Here is a 16,155-nt window from a genome sequence, read left to right as displayed (position 1 = left end):
GCGTCTCTACCCTACCTGACCCTACCCTACCTCAACTGAGGATTTCAGGCTGCGGCAGGGCAGCCGGACTGTCGTCGGAAGACACGGCATGCATGTACTCCGTACTGTGGCATGTCAATACTTATGTGGTTTCGATCATCTCGATCATTTCGGCCACGAGGCCTCGATGGCAAGCGTTCTCAATGCTGTTATAGATATGGGTATTATTGTGCTGTTCTGTCGTATTAATATTGATATATTACCAGCAGTCTTAGCGCTTACGTCCGATATGAATATCCGAAGGGCCACCTACGGAGGGGCGCTTCTCGGAGTATGGAGTTTGAAACAGGCTAAAGCCGTCAGGGCGGCACAAATGGCACATGCCTATGGCATCCGGTCCACATTATCTATCCATATTTCGAAATATCGCGGAGGACGGAATTACAACTTACGGGAGTATTTTTTTATTTTTACACACCTGTAACTGCAAGACATAAAGTCATAAGTATCTAGACAAGTGTCTAGTTTATCTATCCAAATATCTCGATAATGCATAATGCATAGACAAGGATTTTGATCAATATCATAGATTGTTTGTTTAGATGCTTCCGTGAACAATTAATAATAGAGATACCCCTTAAGGTCATGGGTGTGTTGCTTCGCTTCCGTACCCCGAAATCCCTCTCCTTTTTAAGAGTCTTGGCTGCTGGCCAGGCTTCTATTTTGAAGGGATTTACAGTTATTTAACTCGGACAGATTGGCTGTGCCCCTTATTGCGTGTCGTGACTATCATCTCAATTCTCCTATCATTTCCCTTTTCCAGGAGAAAGTACGAGAGCTACCCAGGCGATCATCAATGTTGTTCTCGAAAAGTCCTAAAGTGATCATTATGCCAAGCGTTTTGACTTTTGGCCAGTGAGTTATTTGTAGGACATATGACTAATCTCACTAATGCCGCATTGACGCGGTCTATCAACTTCGTATTTTGGGTCTGTCGCTTGGATGTCAGTATATTCATCCTCACTAACTCTGTAATTTTGCAGTACATTCCATATGTCCAAGTACGGCACTGTAGTCTACGCAGAGATAAAGGCGACAGATACTTACGAGATGGAGAAAAATACCCGATAGGTGACACCTTTGCAAAGGTGGACTGTGGGCTCGCTGCGTCAGTAGTGGATCCGCGTCGGTCAGATCAACCGTGAACTGCTGTGGAGAATAAAGTGCATGGTCAAGTCTGATCGACATCATGGCCCCCTTGGGCAGCGGTAAATTCCTAATTAGGTTATCCTTCTAGTACCACGCCCGATTGAAGGGACAGCTGACCTAATAGGTAATCAGTCTTTCAATCATGAAGGTGCATACTTTCTGCTCCTTATGAAACAAGTAGATGCACTCTCACTTTCTTTGCAACATGCAAAGGAATGATAGATGGAAACTTGCTTCAGGAGTTTTGTGTCAATTCAAAACCTTTCTTCAGGTCGCTATTATTTTGATCGACAATAACATGTGGTCCAGGTCAAACCTAACATTTTTTTTGAGGTTCACCAACTTCATTCTTCCAGAGGCTAATTTCCGAATATTATTTACTGTGCAAGCCCTGCGATAAGAAGTGATTGAAGTTGGATGAATGCCGGAAACCTAAACTCAATACTCTGTACGGACTAGAGGCGTGCCTATTGTTGCATACATTCATCCTCCCACGTCAAATCTCAGTCCCAACTCCTCAGGTAGTTTCCGAACCTAAATTTGGAAATATCAGGCTTTCCTGCGACGCTCTCCAACTGCACGATACAGCGAGGCAGGCACTCATCATTCCTCTCATAATGATATATATGCAGTCATCATTGTCCCGGCTTATTCGTTGAGGCCTAAACTCGATATCGGAGTGTGCACCGCCAACTGAGAAACGCGGCATGGCTGAGCAGCAAGGCGAGGATACGTTTAATACTAGTCACTGTAACACAAGGCTCGACTTGATCATGTACTCAGAACTTCTATTCCTGTGGACTCATCCACCAACAACCTCTCACACCCTTTCCCGTTTTAGTATCACAACCACTCATATAGACTGTGTTCACCCCTATGTGATAACGGCTTGTCTTACAATGCAATGCACCACATACTCGATCCAGGACGAGGATGCGTCGCTAGCTGTCTCAAAATAGCATTCTCGACCATAGCCTCGTATGAGGCAACGAGTCCCCAATAACCCAAACCATTTGGCATAATTTCGTAAAAATTTCGCAAATTGTTGTTTGATTGTTAGATATATCGATGACTCAGCGTCATGTGACTTCGTGAAAGGAGCGCGCGTTCAATACGTGTCAGGCGTCGATGCGGAGCAGATAAGCCGACATGTTCAGTTGCGCATGCAGGCCGTGAGGTGATGGTCAATCTAGTGAAGTTTGTGGATGAAAAACATGTCCCAGCCGCGCAATATTGCAGATTTCTTCAAGCGGCCAGCTTTTTCACTGACAAAGCAAGACATTCACTCCGATAGCAAGCCAAGCGAAGCTCTTACTGTGGCACCACAGTCTTCACCCCTCACCGAGCCCTCGTCGTCGTTCCTGGCAAACGGTGACTCTCCACAGGCCCCAGATGGACCAGCCTCGCAGCTGAGAGACTCTTTACTATCATCGGTACAGGAAACGTCTCCAAAGCCGACGCCTCAGCAGAGCTTCCAAAGCAGTAACGGGACTATTGTCGGCGACCCATCTTCAGGAATAAGTTTCAATTCATCCCAGCGGATATTCAAGAACGGGAAGGAAGTCGTCATTAGCTCTGATGGAGAGGATACAGACTCGGTAGCATCTTTTGAGCAACTAGAAGATCCTCTGTTGATGTTCATGAAACCCAAACCAACGGCAGGAAGCGAAACGAGAGAAGCCGAGAGCAATATTGGCGACTCAGGGATGGCGTCGCGTTCGCAAAGGCCCAAAGATACGAAGAAGTCTTCGAATCCCAACTCCTCGAAAGTCTCAGTCCCACAATACAAATTCTCACTCGATGATCTTGTGACCCAAGCAGTCGGTGATAACGAAACCGAGGCAACCATTGCAAGATTGAAAGCTGTTCGCGAGGATGAAAGTCCTTCAAAACTCGACACTCCTCCTAGCAGGCATCTGAATGAAGGAATGTTGACATCAGCACTCGGTGATCAGGAGGATGAGCTAGGATTACAGCGTCTACTTGATGCCGTCAGAAGAACAGAGGCGCTCGAAATAGAGAAATTCTGGTCATTTTTCAACTATGAGGCAAAAGCTCTGCCTGCATTGGAATTCCCACGAGAGTCTATAGCTCCGGGGACATATTTGGCGGTACTGCGAGGTTTGTAATTCATCTGGCTTCGGCTTCTGGCTCAGTTTCTAGTGGTCCTGACTAGAACATAGAATCGGAATCGAGAGAGCGAGCCTTCCACTCTGGAGCTCTTGAATTCGCTCTATCCAGAGCATATATTTCTGATGAGCTCACTTCTTGGATCTTTCATTCTGGTCAGTATTTATTTGTGGTGGATTCGTCCGTATTGCTCACCAAGTTCAAGTGCCTTGCGAACCTCGGGAGAGCTTGAGACATGCGTATTGTAGACTTTTCAAGGTGTGTAGAGCCATCCGTCTATTTTGTCGATTATGTATGACTTACTAGATGGCCTTGCCAGCATGCTACTGCTGAACGCATAAAATCCCTGTTTCGACCGGACGATATCAATAGGCTCTTTCAGCGGCTGGGCGCCAGCCCCAAAGCGCTGGATGTTTCTGAGCCGGTTGTCCCTGAACCAGCACCTCAGAGTGAGATTCTCGGTCGATGTCTCCTATCGCTTAAAGTCTAACAACTCGCAGACAGTCATTCGCGAGAAACACCTCAGCATCTGGCGTGCTTGCTGTCCGTCTTAGAATTACTTCGCGACGCCGCAGAACTGTACGTTGATTTTACCTTGCTGCAACGGTCATGCTTACACTGCAATAGATTTGCCGACGATACCAGGGAACATCTACTGAATATTCTCTTTCGTCTCGCGCTGGACATTTCCCTTACAAGCAACGCTATCGTTTGCTCAGACTTGGAGAAGACTATTACGGCAGTTATGGAGAGCGTCCCCGAGGACACGGCTGATAGCTTGGTGAGATCCAGGCGCTTTGTGGCGGAACAGCACCCACTAACTGAATTTCAAGTTGCACCGTGTCTGCAGATCTGCCTACAACACCTTCAGAGACTTTGTATTGCAGAGTCGCCTTCTGAAACATATTTTACCTACCTCAAGTCGGATCGCGGCGCTGAGGTGCCGTCTCGCACTGGCCTTCTTAACGAGCGACCCAGCTCGACTGACTGAGGCTCCTGACGTAATGAGTGATCTGAAGATAATTATCGACCTTTTGAAGGATCGGCGATTCAACATTAACCTATATAAAGGAAAAGGCAATCCTGAGTATGACTATGGAGAACTCGGTGCCGTGACAGCACTCCTCAACATTGCCATTGACTCGGGATGGTCTGGACTGGCATTTCCAACGAGAGAGGCCGAGAAAGAGTTTAATGCGGATGTTGACAGGCTTGCTGATCGGGTCAAGAAGATCTTCGTGTCGATTCAAGACTCAGGCGCGTCTCATCTCAAGCGGACTTTGGCCAAGGAGGCCCTCGAAACTTTGCACTACCGCATTGTCTATTCTGTGAGGTCGAAACCGCCTCCGAAGAAAACGTTGTTTGGCCATTTCGGGGCTGAAAATGGACGCGCTAAATATAACATGAGGAAATGGGCAGAACCAAGGAGTGGGGAAGACAAGAAAGACACGCAGATGCCCATTCGAAGTCATGAACATACTTCTTGATCCTTCAACCTTTCTCGAGACGACCAATACCTCAATTCAGACTCGAGCCAACCAACCAACGGCCCCTTCGTTCTGTCTGTTCTCACCAGTGATGAGCTCTCATCGCAAGCCTTATCGGATTCGAAAGGCCTTTTCCGAGATCACAAAAGCTGATGGATTTCAGACCGTTGCAACAGCCGCTGATATCGGCCCGAAGAGTGGCAGCATAAAGGCCGATGGAAAGCAGAGTGGCGCTACCGTGCAAATTGCACCCGGCCTCCCTACTGAGCTGTGGGAAAGAATAGGGCTCTCAAGAACCTAGAAATAACGACGTGAATGATCCTTATGCAGCCTGGCTTTGCCATTGCACTTGTATCTATTGTATAAAGAGCAGTATATATCATCGCCCATCCCTGCTGGGATAAAATAAGGGAAACAGAAAAAAGAGATTGTGTACAAAGCTATGCTGATTCCGAATAACAAAGTTCGAAGAAAAAAGATGAAGGATGGACCACAGGATACGGACAGAAACAGCGGGAAATAAAACGACGACAGTGCAGCACTTGTGGGCAAGAGCACCTCAACCTTCCTAATCATAAAACTTCCGGTTTGTGTTCTTTCCAAATAGTGTCTCTCTGACGGCAGGCAGAGCGTCAATCTCAAGCAAACGCAGGCGCTCCTCGAAGGTGTTGTTGATCTCAATCTTGCCCTGACCGCCAACAATGAATACACCGCCAGCACTAGAAATGACCAGTTAGAATGATAGATAATCACTAGAAGGGAGAAGGCGATAGAACGTACGATCCTTCCGGCAACGGATCGGCCTCGTCCAACTCCGCCGTCGCTTCCTTGCCAACATTGTCCTTGAACTCCTTCAGTGCCTCTTCAATTGCCTTCTTGACCGCCCCGAAATCCTTCTTCCTCGCCCGAATGGATACCTTGTCCTCATTCAAAGCGTACAGGCCCTCAAGAATCAGCCCCTTGAGCACGTTCTGGTATTTCTTGGCATCCTTGGACGCAACGTCGGAGATCTTGTCGCGGGCTTGCTGAAACAGGTCGTTGAGAAGCTCCTGGCGAGCGGAAAGGACACGGAGACGGGTCCGGTTGGCGAGAGTGGAGCGGGTGATCTGTTGGGACATGGCAGCTTGCTTGAACTTCTTCTCGTAGAGCGAGTCGATGGCGGCGGTCTCCTGGCGGACAAGCTTGGACTTTTCGATTGCGAATTCTTCGTCGGCCTTGAGTTGGATTTCACGGGCCTTCTCCAGCGCTTCTTGCCGGATGAAGGCCGTCATCTTGCGGAGCTCGCCCGCAACCTGTTCGTAGACTGGATGAGCTCGGTGAACCYGCATTCATGATCGGTGCCAGTGCATACCTGATCATCGGAGAGAGCATGGCTTTGCGACATTTTGAAAGCTTTGTATTCAAGGTTTTTGTATTAAGAACAAAGGAGGTTGAAGCGTCGAAATGCCAAATGGTGGGGAGTTGAGCTTTCTGATGCGGAGTGCTTGCTGGATGGGCGACCAAGGAGCTAAGGTCAGCATTGCTGTTTGATAAGGTCCCACAAGGAACAAGCTGCATACAGATCGGGATCAGACTGGACAAGAGATCATGCTTACCTTTCGGGAATGTTATGAAATATCGGGAAGGGGAGATGTGACGCGATATCGATACCACTGCAGAAGGGCAGGTGAACGGAGACGGTGTTGGCACTGGCACGAAGCGGATCTGCTGACGATCGGGTCACTTGTCTTTGTCTTCCCGCCCGCCGCATGAGGTAACCTCATCTCAGACCCAGTGTTGGTTCAATGTTAATTTAAGCTTGGTCTCACATCTTCACTACGGGGTAGATACTCGTCTCGGTTCCTGCGTCCGCTCAGAATTGGATATTATTTAACTACCATGGCGCCTTTATTTGGGTAACTGCTAGAAGCTCTTCTCTCATGCCCTATTGCTCTCCTTCGTCCCCCGCTTGACGACCAATGCATCAGGATACTCGACCATGGGAAATCTTGGTGACCTGTCGCCCCAGGGTAGTGTCGCGGTATGATTCAAACAAGCTACTTCCCGTCGAAATGTCGCTTGACCCTTCTGCTGACACCGGGATGCGAATAGGTCGGGGTAATAGTCGGCTTGATTTCGACCAGTCTGCAAGCCATCGGGTTGACACTACAGCGCAAATCGCATTTACTCGAGGACGAGAAACATCCCTATGACATACGACGACCACCATACAAGCGTCGAAGATGGCAGGTGCGCAACATGTACTTTCTCTGGACACTCGAATGACGGAAGATCTGATCCCCTTTTAGCTAGGAATGCTAATGTTCGTTGTTTCGAACATTGTGGGGAGTACGATCCAAATCACTACACTTCCGCTTCCAGTGCTCTCAACCCTCCAAGCGGTTAGTCTCCTCTTTTCCTCTGCAGCAGGCGGTAGAGACTTGCTAAGCCAAACGATAGTCGGGACTGGTTTTCAACACGATCTTCGCCACTTTAGTTCTCGGCGAAGCGTTCACCAGGTACTCCTTTATCGGTACGATCCTGGTCTGCATTGGTGCAGTCTTGATAGCTATATTTGGCGCTATAGGGGAGCCGGCGCATAGTCTGGATCAACTGCTGGAGCTTCTTCAGCGACGCAATTTCGTACTCTGGATGGTGGGGACAGCGGTCATTGTGCTGGTCATTCTGCTCGTCTCAAAGTCACTCAAGCTTCTCGCCTCTCCGCACCGCTCAAGGCATGCAAGTATTCGACATACCTGTACTCCGCATATACCAATGGCCCCGAGCCGTGTCAGGCTTATCCGCGGTCTATGCTATGGTCTGATCAGTGGCATTTTGTCGGCCCACTCCTTACTTTTAGCGAAGTCAGCTGTCGAGCTTCTTGTCCGAACGATTGTGGATCGCGTGAATCAGTTTAATCGATGGCAGTCATGGGTGATTCTGCTCGCAATGATCTCCCTTGCACTGACGCAATTATATTTCTTACACCGTGGCTTGAAGTTGTGCAGTACGAGCATTCTTTATCCTTTCGTATTCTGCATCTACAACATCATCGCTATCCTGGATGGTTTGATCTACTTCCGACAACTGTCCCAGCTGGCAGGTTTCCACGCTGGCCTGATTGCTCTCGGAACGGTCGTTCTGCTGAGTGGAGTGCTCTGTCTCTCGTGGCGATTGGAGATTATCGACAGCCATGCGTCTGTGACCGTTGTTGGCCCTTCTCAAACCGGATTGGGTCCCGGTATGGCTGTTGTTGAGGAGGACACGCATTCTCCTCGGGAAGTTGGCGAAGAGGACGAAGAATTGCACGTCGGAGAGCGACAGCCTCTCCTGCAGGCATTCCACCCGCCGCACGTGTCCCCTCATGGACGGACACCCAGTTTACCTCTGTTTTCATCGACTCCTCACCAAACCCCAACTGCTGACATGGACCCGTCCTCCATCTGGGCTGAGCTGGATGACTCGGACTACGAATACACCGGTAGGGGTCCCCTCTGGCAACTCCGTCCTCGAAGCAGCACCCTGAGGGAAAGTGTTCACCGTGGGCCCCGGCACTCGACAATTGGCGCAGTCGGTCAAAACACCTGGACAAACCGTAGAAACGCCCGCTCAGTCTACGAAGGAGGACACCAGCGAAGAACTTCAGTCCCGGGCCCTGACTATCGACAATCTCTCCAAAAAACAAGCACCTACTTTGGCGCCTTCCGAGGCAACCACTCAATTCGCTCCATCGGCTACGGCACATCGGGTGAGAGCGAGCGCGGACGTGGACCTGAAGGATCGAATTACCCCATTTCATCAAGTAGCGGTCGCGAACCGCTCCAACTCTCGGCCACTCCATCCAGCGGCGGCCCCCTTGCAGGCTCGAGAAACGCCTTAGCCCAAGCGTGGAGAAGTGGCCTACGATATCTCTCGCGGTGGACAAGACACCGCCCACGCAGTGGATCTCAATCACACGATCCTCTACTTGACTCTTCCCATTCCCCTTTACATGACGGCTGAAGAGCATATGCTGCTATTGCTTGTATGTTGCCTAGAAATTCTGACCATTTGATCTCATTTTGGCGCTTTCTTGGCCATGGCTGTTTTCCTTTTGTACAATACCCCAATATATACTCAGTAGTGCATTTACTCTTGCTTACTTAGCTTGATCCAATAAGAGATATAAAGTCGAATTAGTCGGCATTGGCATCATGTGATAAACCTACTTGGTAATAAATCTGTCACTCTTTGAGCTTGGCTTCTTCTATCCATGTGGGTATATTAGTACCCACAGTAACAGCTGTTTGAGGGCCTACTGGATCCCTGATAACCTGTTGTCCACAGGGCAGGTGCTAATGATCAAAGCATAAGGTCATTAAATGCACTTAAGAACTCTAGCAATTATACTTGGGCTGGGTAATTTAATTTGGAACTAGAGCATATTAATGAACATAGCGACAGACAAAGAGAAAAGGCTTAGCTCCATTTTCTCCGTACCATACATGTCGTACTTCCTACCCGATGAAAACCATCCATCCATATCATATCATTTACTCAGTCAGATAAAGTCAGTTCCGCGCCTTTCTCCAAAACCCCGCTCTACTTTTGGGTCAAATTTGACCATGACCCGAAGTGAGTAGTCCAGCGACATTGGGACGAGGATGCGAAGGAAAAGCGCAGGACGCAGAGGGGAAATCAAACGAAACGCAATAGACAATTGATCAAAGCACACCAAACAGATTATATCAGATGAAAGAAAATGAATAAATGAGTCCCCTTCGCCAACGAAAAATCAGAGATAAAGAATGGGAAAAAGCACCAGGAACACCGCCACCTCCACCGTCGTCTAGGAGATGATTAGGAGATGATGAACGGGAAAGGAGGGTAATTGTTCTGGAACGAGAGTGATGTGCTCGTGTCCATTATAGTGCGAGATAAACTTTTTTTTTTCCTTTCTTTCTTTTTTCAATTCTCTCGGGTCGGATGTCAATATAGTGGTTTTGTTACTCGCCGTGACGGGGGAGACCACAAAAGACAGATCTCGAAAAATCAACTCTTGCGCATCAAGAATCGACGGGTATCAAATAGGGCAGGGCAGAGCGGGGTTACAGATGCTGCAGGCAACAAATGAAGGCAAAATACGGACCACCGAACCGCCCTCAGATCATGCTAGGTATGCAAATAAGAACCCCATCTACGCAGTGGGTTGGTGCTGAGGGGGCATTCGATTGCCCACAGGCATGCCGGGGTACTGCCCACCAGCCTGTTGTTGCTGCTGCAAGCCCTGATAATAGGCCATCTGCTGCTGCTGTTCGTTCGTCATGTAGCCTGGGTGCATGCCCGCAGGACGTGGAATATTCGACTGCTGAGGGTTGACATTGGGGTGGTTAACATCCTCGGGCGTCTCTGCTGGCACCTCCGGAGCTTCAACGCCATTTTCGTTGGTGGCAGGATCCGGAGCGTTGAGGCAAGCCTGATGTGGAATTGGTTAATTATGCTGGTACCAGACCGAACGTGCTCTGACAACTAACCTGGATGAGATTCTTGCCCTCGGCCTTCGTCACCAGTGGTTGAAGCTTGGGAGTGGTGAAAGTATAGACAAGACCGGTTTCGGACACGACGAGCAACAATACTTGAGTACCTGTGAGGACGGAGAGCTCATACGCCTGTTTTGCGATCGCATTGTAAGGTCAGCAACTGTCCAATGTAGTTGAATATACGAAACATGTCTTGAACAAAAGATCCAATTCGTAAAACAATCAAGTTTAAACAAAAAAACAAGCGGATAGAAAATGCACAAGACTCGAAAAACAGGTGATAACCGCGGGCAGGGAGACGCGAAAGTACGCACCTTCTTCATGATACCCGCCTTCCGCTTGGAGAAGGTGATGTGGCGACGCGACTTATCTTGAATGAACTTGATCTCAATCTTTCTGCGCTCGCGACCAGGCTTGTCATCGTCATCGTCATCGTCTTCTGCGCTCATTCTCGAACGCTTGGGACCGCGGTTGTCAGCGGCGCCATTGCCGGCGGCCTGCTGCAGGTCGTCCTGGGTAGGAGAAGGGTTCTCCTCACCGACGGCGGTGATGTCGGCCATGATGGATCAAAAGTAGGTGATAAAAGGGCACGAAAAAGGATTAATCGAGTTGAGCAGCGAGTAATGGTAGAACCCTGGGGGTTGTGAACACGAATGCCGAAAGAGGAATGATGCTTTTGAGGGGGGGAAGGATGACCAAATCGAGTAACGCGTTTGCTTCGCAGGGTTTGGGTTCAGGACGAGAAGGAAAGAAAATCGGGAGGAGAGTCGAAGAAGGCAAAGTGCCGGTTGGGACAGGCAGGCGGTCAGTCACGTGAAATAGTGGGTCTGGCAGTATCTATGAGTCAATACAGTACCGTTACAATGGAATCCTTAGGTACCTCGGCGGCCGTATCAGTGGGCAGGCCTGGCTAGGAACGTCCTGAGTAATCAATCACAGTTTCCAGCTGGGGGATGCATGATACATCTTTGTACCCCGTGTTTGGAGTTTTTAAACTCAGTAATAATAAGAATAACTCCAATGAATTTATGGCTGAGAGCGAAGCATTCATGAGTGGATCCTTACAATAATACTTGGTACAAACGTAACGAGCTAATCGATTATACTTTGTCCAGACCCAGCGGTGGGGGAATACGGCCTTGGCAGTGCTGATGGTTGGATGATGCCTTAGAAGGTTCGATTTGGAGGCCAACTCACAGTTCGCCCTGTACCGTAATATTACCACTTGCGACTGTCAGGTCTTCTTCACTTAGAGTGCCTTGTCGCCGCAGGATGCGGATTCGACCCGGCAGGAAAACGTCCAATTCTTTGACTACTTTCGCTCGGCTATATTATCTTAATCTTCAATTGTGGAGGCTATTGCAGAGTGCCTAGAAATTAATGGAGGTGTCTGACCGGAGTGTCTTTCATCGTCACGACCATAAGCTTAGAGCACCACCAAGTCGGCTGCATTCCATCCCTCGAGTCAGCCAAACTTTGGCCCCATTCGCCCTTTATCATACACACCAGGCTGTCTCCTCTGTATGTATGTAAGAATAGAACCTCAGTAGTCCAGTACATTCGACGATCAACGCACCACAACCGACAAGGTAGTCTTACTATTAGCAATAGTCGATGTAATAATCCAGCCATAGCGATCACCTTAGCCAAATCCAATAGTGCACGCGGTATCATATTGTACCTCAATTACATTTGCTGCAGTGCTTTGGGTAGTTCTGATTGGGCTCTAAGATAGCACGAGGATTGGCTGTTGGAGCTCAGCGGCGACTCCGCCAGTCGGCTCCTCTTGCGTCCTGCTTTAGGCTCTTGATACAGAGTACTTAAAAGATGACCTTGTTAGTGAGAGTGATGTATCAGACAGCAGTGGCTTGCTGCTTAAGTATGAAGCGATCGTCGGAATACTGAGAGAAACTTATATTGAGAGCTAATGCAATGAAGATAGATTCATGTTCCTATGGACAGACGCAGTGGTAGTAGCCAAATCTAATCTAAACACTCAAGTCATGATATTCCTGCATAATGACAAATGTTCAACGCTAATCTCCAGAAGCAGCGACACCAGCTCAGCCTGAAATTCTATTTTTACAAGACAGATATAAAGAAGAAGGTCTCTTGTAGGAGCGGGTAAGAGAAGACTCGATCAGGATGAAAGGTCAGATCAAGGGTGAAAGTCCCCCAGCACAGGCAGATGAAAAAGTCAGGACCAGTCAAGGACCGTCGAACGGAAAATGCTTTCGGTGAAAAACCACTTGATTCCGATCTTGACTGCGCCATTCTTGGCTCCGTCAACAACTCAACGCCGAACCAGTCAACAATGGAAGAATAGGACGTGGAAAGTCGGCTTTCGGGCAAGAACCCATTCTGGCACCATCGTTTCAAATTTCTTTCCTGTTTCTGTTGTGAATTTTCCGTCCTGTGGCCAAACATGGTTCCCAAAGGAGGTGGGTGATATAAGCAAAGGAAAGAAAGAAACAAGGCAAAGTGGGAAAAAGGCATGTGCAAGAATGGAAATGAAAATCTTCAAAGCCCGAGGACCAGCCTCAGTATTAGTTGAGAGGTTCGTTCGATCAATGTGGATGTTTTAATGCTGCTTTCTCACAGCGTAATCATGTACACCAGCTCCACCGCCTCCCTTAGGTCCAAGCCATACAATTTCAATGACACTGTGGCCCTCATCCTCTTCACGCACATACCATTGGTGCACGTTGTCACCAACGACATAAGCTTCCCTCAACAACCAGCGGTCCTTGGTGACACCTGCTTGATCCTTGAGACGGAGAGGGCCCAAGCGACCTTCATAACCACGGGGGTCTTCCTCCCAAGTCTTCTCAGTGTGATCGAAGTTGATCGCATCATCGGGGGTGTTTTCGTCATAAGTGTACTTGACAAGAGAATAGCCGTTGGTCATGACCCAGAACGTGCGAACGGACTTGCCAGTAGAGTTGTTGACATATTCCTCCTGGTCGAAAACCCAGCGCCGAAGGACTGATTTACGACCTGCAGCGGCGGCCACGGTGGTCATCTTCACCACGTCCTTGGTATACCAACTGTTCCAGTGGTGCAGAGACTCGATCTTCCGCCCAGACTCGTAAACACCATCGACTTCACCCTTCATGTCCATCTGGTAGAGTGAGGGCCAAAGAGTAAGAGGAGTTTCACCGTATTTCTGAATGCACTGGCCAAGTTTCTGATCACCGGGCTGCTCGCCCCACGACTGGCACTCATCGTAGTATTGCTCGAGGACATCGAGCAGCGGTTTGGAGACAAAGACACCAGCACCTCCGAAGGCAATGTGTCCGAAGGTATCAACTTGCCAGCTGGCTTCGGACAAAGCACCAATATAATGCTTTTTGTTCACATCGAAAAGCTTCAGTTCCTCGGCGACAGTGGGAAGGGATAACCAAAAGGTGTCATCATCGATAAAACTGACCCATGTGGTTTGAGGGCGCTTGGTTCGGATGTGGTCAGCAAACGCCTGGACCAGGCCGAAATAGCGAGCGGTGAAGTCAAGTGGAGACTTGATCAAAGTTAGGTCCAAGCCACGGTTACGGAAGTAAGTCATTTGCTTGTCCAGATCATCGTCTGACTCTGGAACAAGAACGATGATACCGGCCTTGGTGTTACCATAAGAGTAGAGAAGCGAAGGAAGAAGGCGATCCAGACGGTCAGCAGTCGTAGCAAGACCGAACAGGAGCTTGTCCGTTTCATCAACCGCATCGTCCGCAGCCACATCGACATCGATGACTGAGGGACATGGTAATGAAGGGTCCTTGTTATCCGGCGAAACAACCATGCCACGTTCCATAACTGTCATAGGTGGAAGGACAGGACCATTGATGTCTTCAAGAGAATTGAATTCTGCTCTGGGGCTGACGAAGCGAGGACGGAAGTATGCACGAGTATAATTCTTGCGAGGAAGCCATTCGGTGAACGGCAAGGGAGGCATGATATTAGGATCCGCCTCGCAAGTCTTTGTAGAGTCAGGCGACGATGGTTGCAGCTGGATCTGAGGAGTTTGAGTTGTCGGCGCTACACGGTCGACTGGATGCTTGAACCGAAGGGCCGCATGATCGTAGCGTTGCATGCCCCAGAAGAACCCAATTATGGAGAAGAGCGCGATAAGAGGGAAAACGGTTTTGAGCCGAAAGACAGGCATCTTGGTGGAGTTATGAAGGTCAAGCGACTTTTTCCACATTAAAGTAATCGCGATGCTGCCGAATCAGCGGATTGAAATATTAAAGAGTGCGTCTATCCGTATTAAGAGCACATCAACGGAGAGCGAATAGTCGTAAAGTGAATGCGTATCGCACAGCTGTCCAAACTTAACACGCCGGAGATGATTAAGTGTGGGTTTCTTGTGTAAAGGAGTGGAATTGGCAAGATCAGGAGAAATTCTCTGTGATATGCTCTAAAGTCTGACAACGAGAGTCTGGCAGCGTCGAGACCTGCGACACGGTCACAAAAAAAGTAAAAAAAGAGCGATAGGCGGACTGAAAGACGGTCCGGCGAGACTGTTTCGTTTGGGACACCTCAGGAATGGGGTGTCGAGAAGGTCGTAAAGAGGTCCAACAAAGGAGACAAAGAAGCAGCACAACTGGACTAGGTGTCCAGGGCTAGAGAAGAGAATCAGGCGGATTAGGATGGAAGGTCGAGGATATGATTGTTGTCGAGGCCTGGAGGAGGATGAGAGAAGAAGGGAATAGGGGAAGAAGAGGGGGAAAAGGGTAAAAAGTATGAGGGAAAGATGAAGACAGGAGACAGGCACAGGAACCGATCCAAGTGGGAATGCCGAAATACTGGACCACGGGTTGCGTTCGGGCCAAAGCTCCCACTTGGTAAATTAAATCTGTTAAATCAAATTAAGCTCAACCGTGGTATTTTGCACTTTCCTAGGTGGATTAAACGGAAGGGTTGAAGAGGCAGAGATGGTAGTGATCGCTTGACGATTTTGTACTGGGATCTGACAGTGAGCAGCGGGACGAATTGGCCCAATCGAGAGATTGCAGGTTGATGCAGAATGCTCGCCAGGATCCCAGAGGAAGAAAAATAAGGTATTCAAGTGTTCTCTTACGAAGGCATGCTTTTCGTCCACATGAAATAATATATTATTATTTATGGTTGTTGACTGTTGACGCCTCCCGCAATCTCTTCTTTTCTATTTTCCGATTTCGCCATCTACCCAAGTAGAAGTACGTAGTAACAAGGTATGATTGCAGATCACTGGACCGAAAAAGAAGAATGTCGCTCAGATGTATGGACTATCTCGGGAATACGTACTGCGGGTTCTTCCCAACTCCGCCAAGTGGGTGGTTGGTATTTTTCACTTCCGGCCTTCAAGACCCTTGCAATCTAGCCGATTTGACGACAGTGCTTGACTGTTTGACACATTGTTGGTTGGACGATCCCGGCTTCTCGAGCGTGTTTTACAGGAGATTGCTTAACTGAAGCGACACAAAACGGCGGAAGAAAGATCTGATCTGATCTTGATTCTGCGGATAACATATAATATCTGAGAAAACATCAACCTTTTGTTGATTACTGTCCCAATGAGGAAAAGAAGTGGAAGGAAGGACAAGTGATGCAACTGTCTAAGCTGCGGGAATGTGGGATCCTCCGTTCAGTAGCTACTTGGATCCGACTCGGTGCCAATGATACCATGTCTTCGAAGGGAATTTGATTGCGGAGCGAAGCGTAGCATGTTATAACCTTACTATTATCACCCATGTTGACATGGTTTTTCACTCTGATACGTCGCTATTGTGGTCAGCACCCGGAATGATTTGACGCCATACAGAGATATCCTAAATATGTGGAATGTTTCCAATGGATGGTTGCGGCCATTTTGTCTCAAT

The 16,155-nt window shown here is 48.6% G+C and overlaps 5 protein-coding genes across 5 annotated transcripts; 2 read left to right on the top strand and 3 right to left on the bottom strand.

Moving 5' to 3' along the window:
• Window positions 1-2,402: 2,402 nt before the first annotated feature.
• Asppvi_009182 (uncharacterized protein) lies at window positions 2,403-4,805 on the top strand (the record flags this gene model as incomplete). The annotated part of the gene is made up of 7 exons (XM_043305040.1): window positions 2,403-3,309; window positions 3,372-3,473; window positions 3,524-3,576; window positions 3,638-3,767; window positions 3,819-3,897; window positions 3,946-4,099; window positions 4,152-4,805. The coding sequence occupies 7 exons, from the start codon at window positions 2,403-2,405 to the stop codon at window positions 4,803-4,805; spliced, it is 2,079 nt and encodes a 692-aa protein (XP_043160975.1).
• A 568-nt stretch (window positions 4,806-5,373) lies between these two features.
• Asppvi_009181 (H(+)-transporting V1 sector ATPase subunit E) lies at window positions 5,374-6,189 on the bottom strand (the record flags this gene model as incomplete). Its single annotated transcript, XM_043305039.1, has 3 exons — window positions 5,374-5,524; window positions 5,586-6,097; window positions 6,157-6,189. 3 exons carry the CDS (start codon window positions 6,187-6,189, stop codon window positions 5,374-5,376), a joined length of 696 nt encoding a protein of 231 aa, XP_043160974.1.
• Window positions 6,190-6,783: 594 nt separating this feature from the next.
• Window positions 6,784-8,786, top strand: Asppvi_009180 (DUF803 domain protein; the record flags this gene model as incomplete). Its single annotated transcript, XM_043305038.1, has 4 exons — window positions 6,784-6,825; window positions 6,897-7,034; window positions 7,094-7,186; window positions 7,245-8,786. The coding sequence occupies 4 exons, from the start codon at window positions 6,784-6,786 to the stop codon at window positions 8,784-8,786; spliced, it is 1,815 nt and encodes a 604-aa protein (XP_043160973.1).
• Window positions 8,787-9,960: 1,174 nt separating this feature from the next.
• Window positions 9,961-10,863, bottom strand: Asppvi_009179 (transcription factor of the MADS box; the record flags this gene model as incomplete). Its single annotated transcript, XM_043305037.1, has 3 exons — window positions 9,961-10,239; window positions 10,298-10,432; window positions 10,618-10,863. 3 exons carry the CDS (start codon window positions 10,861-10,863, stop codon window positions 9,961-9,963), a joined length of 660 nt encoding a protein of 219 aa, XP_043160972.1.
• A 2,021-nt stretch (window positions 10,864-12,884) lies between these two features.
• On the bottom strand, window positions 12,885-14,459 carry gfsA (glycosyltransferase family 31 protein; the record flags this gene model as incomplete). Its single annotated transcript, XM_043305036.1, has 1 exon — window positions 12,885-14,459. One exon carries the CDS (start codon window positions 14,457-14,459, stop codon window positions 12,885-12,887), a length of 1,575 nt encoding a protein of 524 aa, XP_043160971.1.
• Between the last annotated feature and the right edge of the window lie 1,696 nt (window positions 14,460-16,155).

This window comes from Aspergillus pseudoviridinutans, assembly GCF_018340605.1.
Source record: "Aspergillus pseudoviridinutans IFM 55266 DNA, scaffold_6, whole genome shotgun sequence".
Classification (NCBI taxonomy): domain Eukaryota; kingdom Fungi; phylum Ascomycota; class Eurotiomycetes; order Eurotiales; family Aspergillaceae; genus Aspergillus; species Aspergillus pseudoviridinutans.
This window is presented reverse-complemented; position numbering and strand designations above follow the sequence as displayed.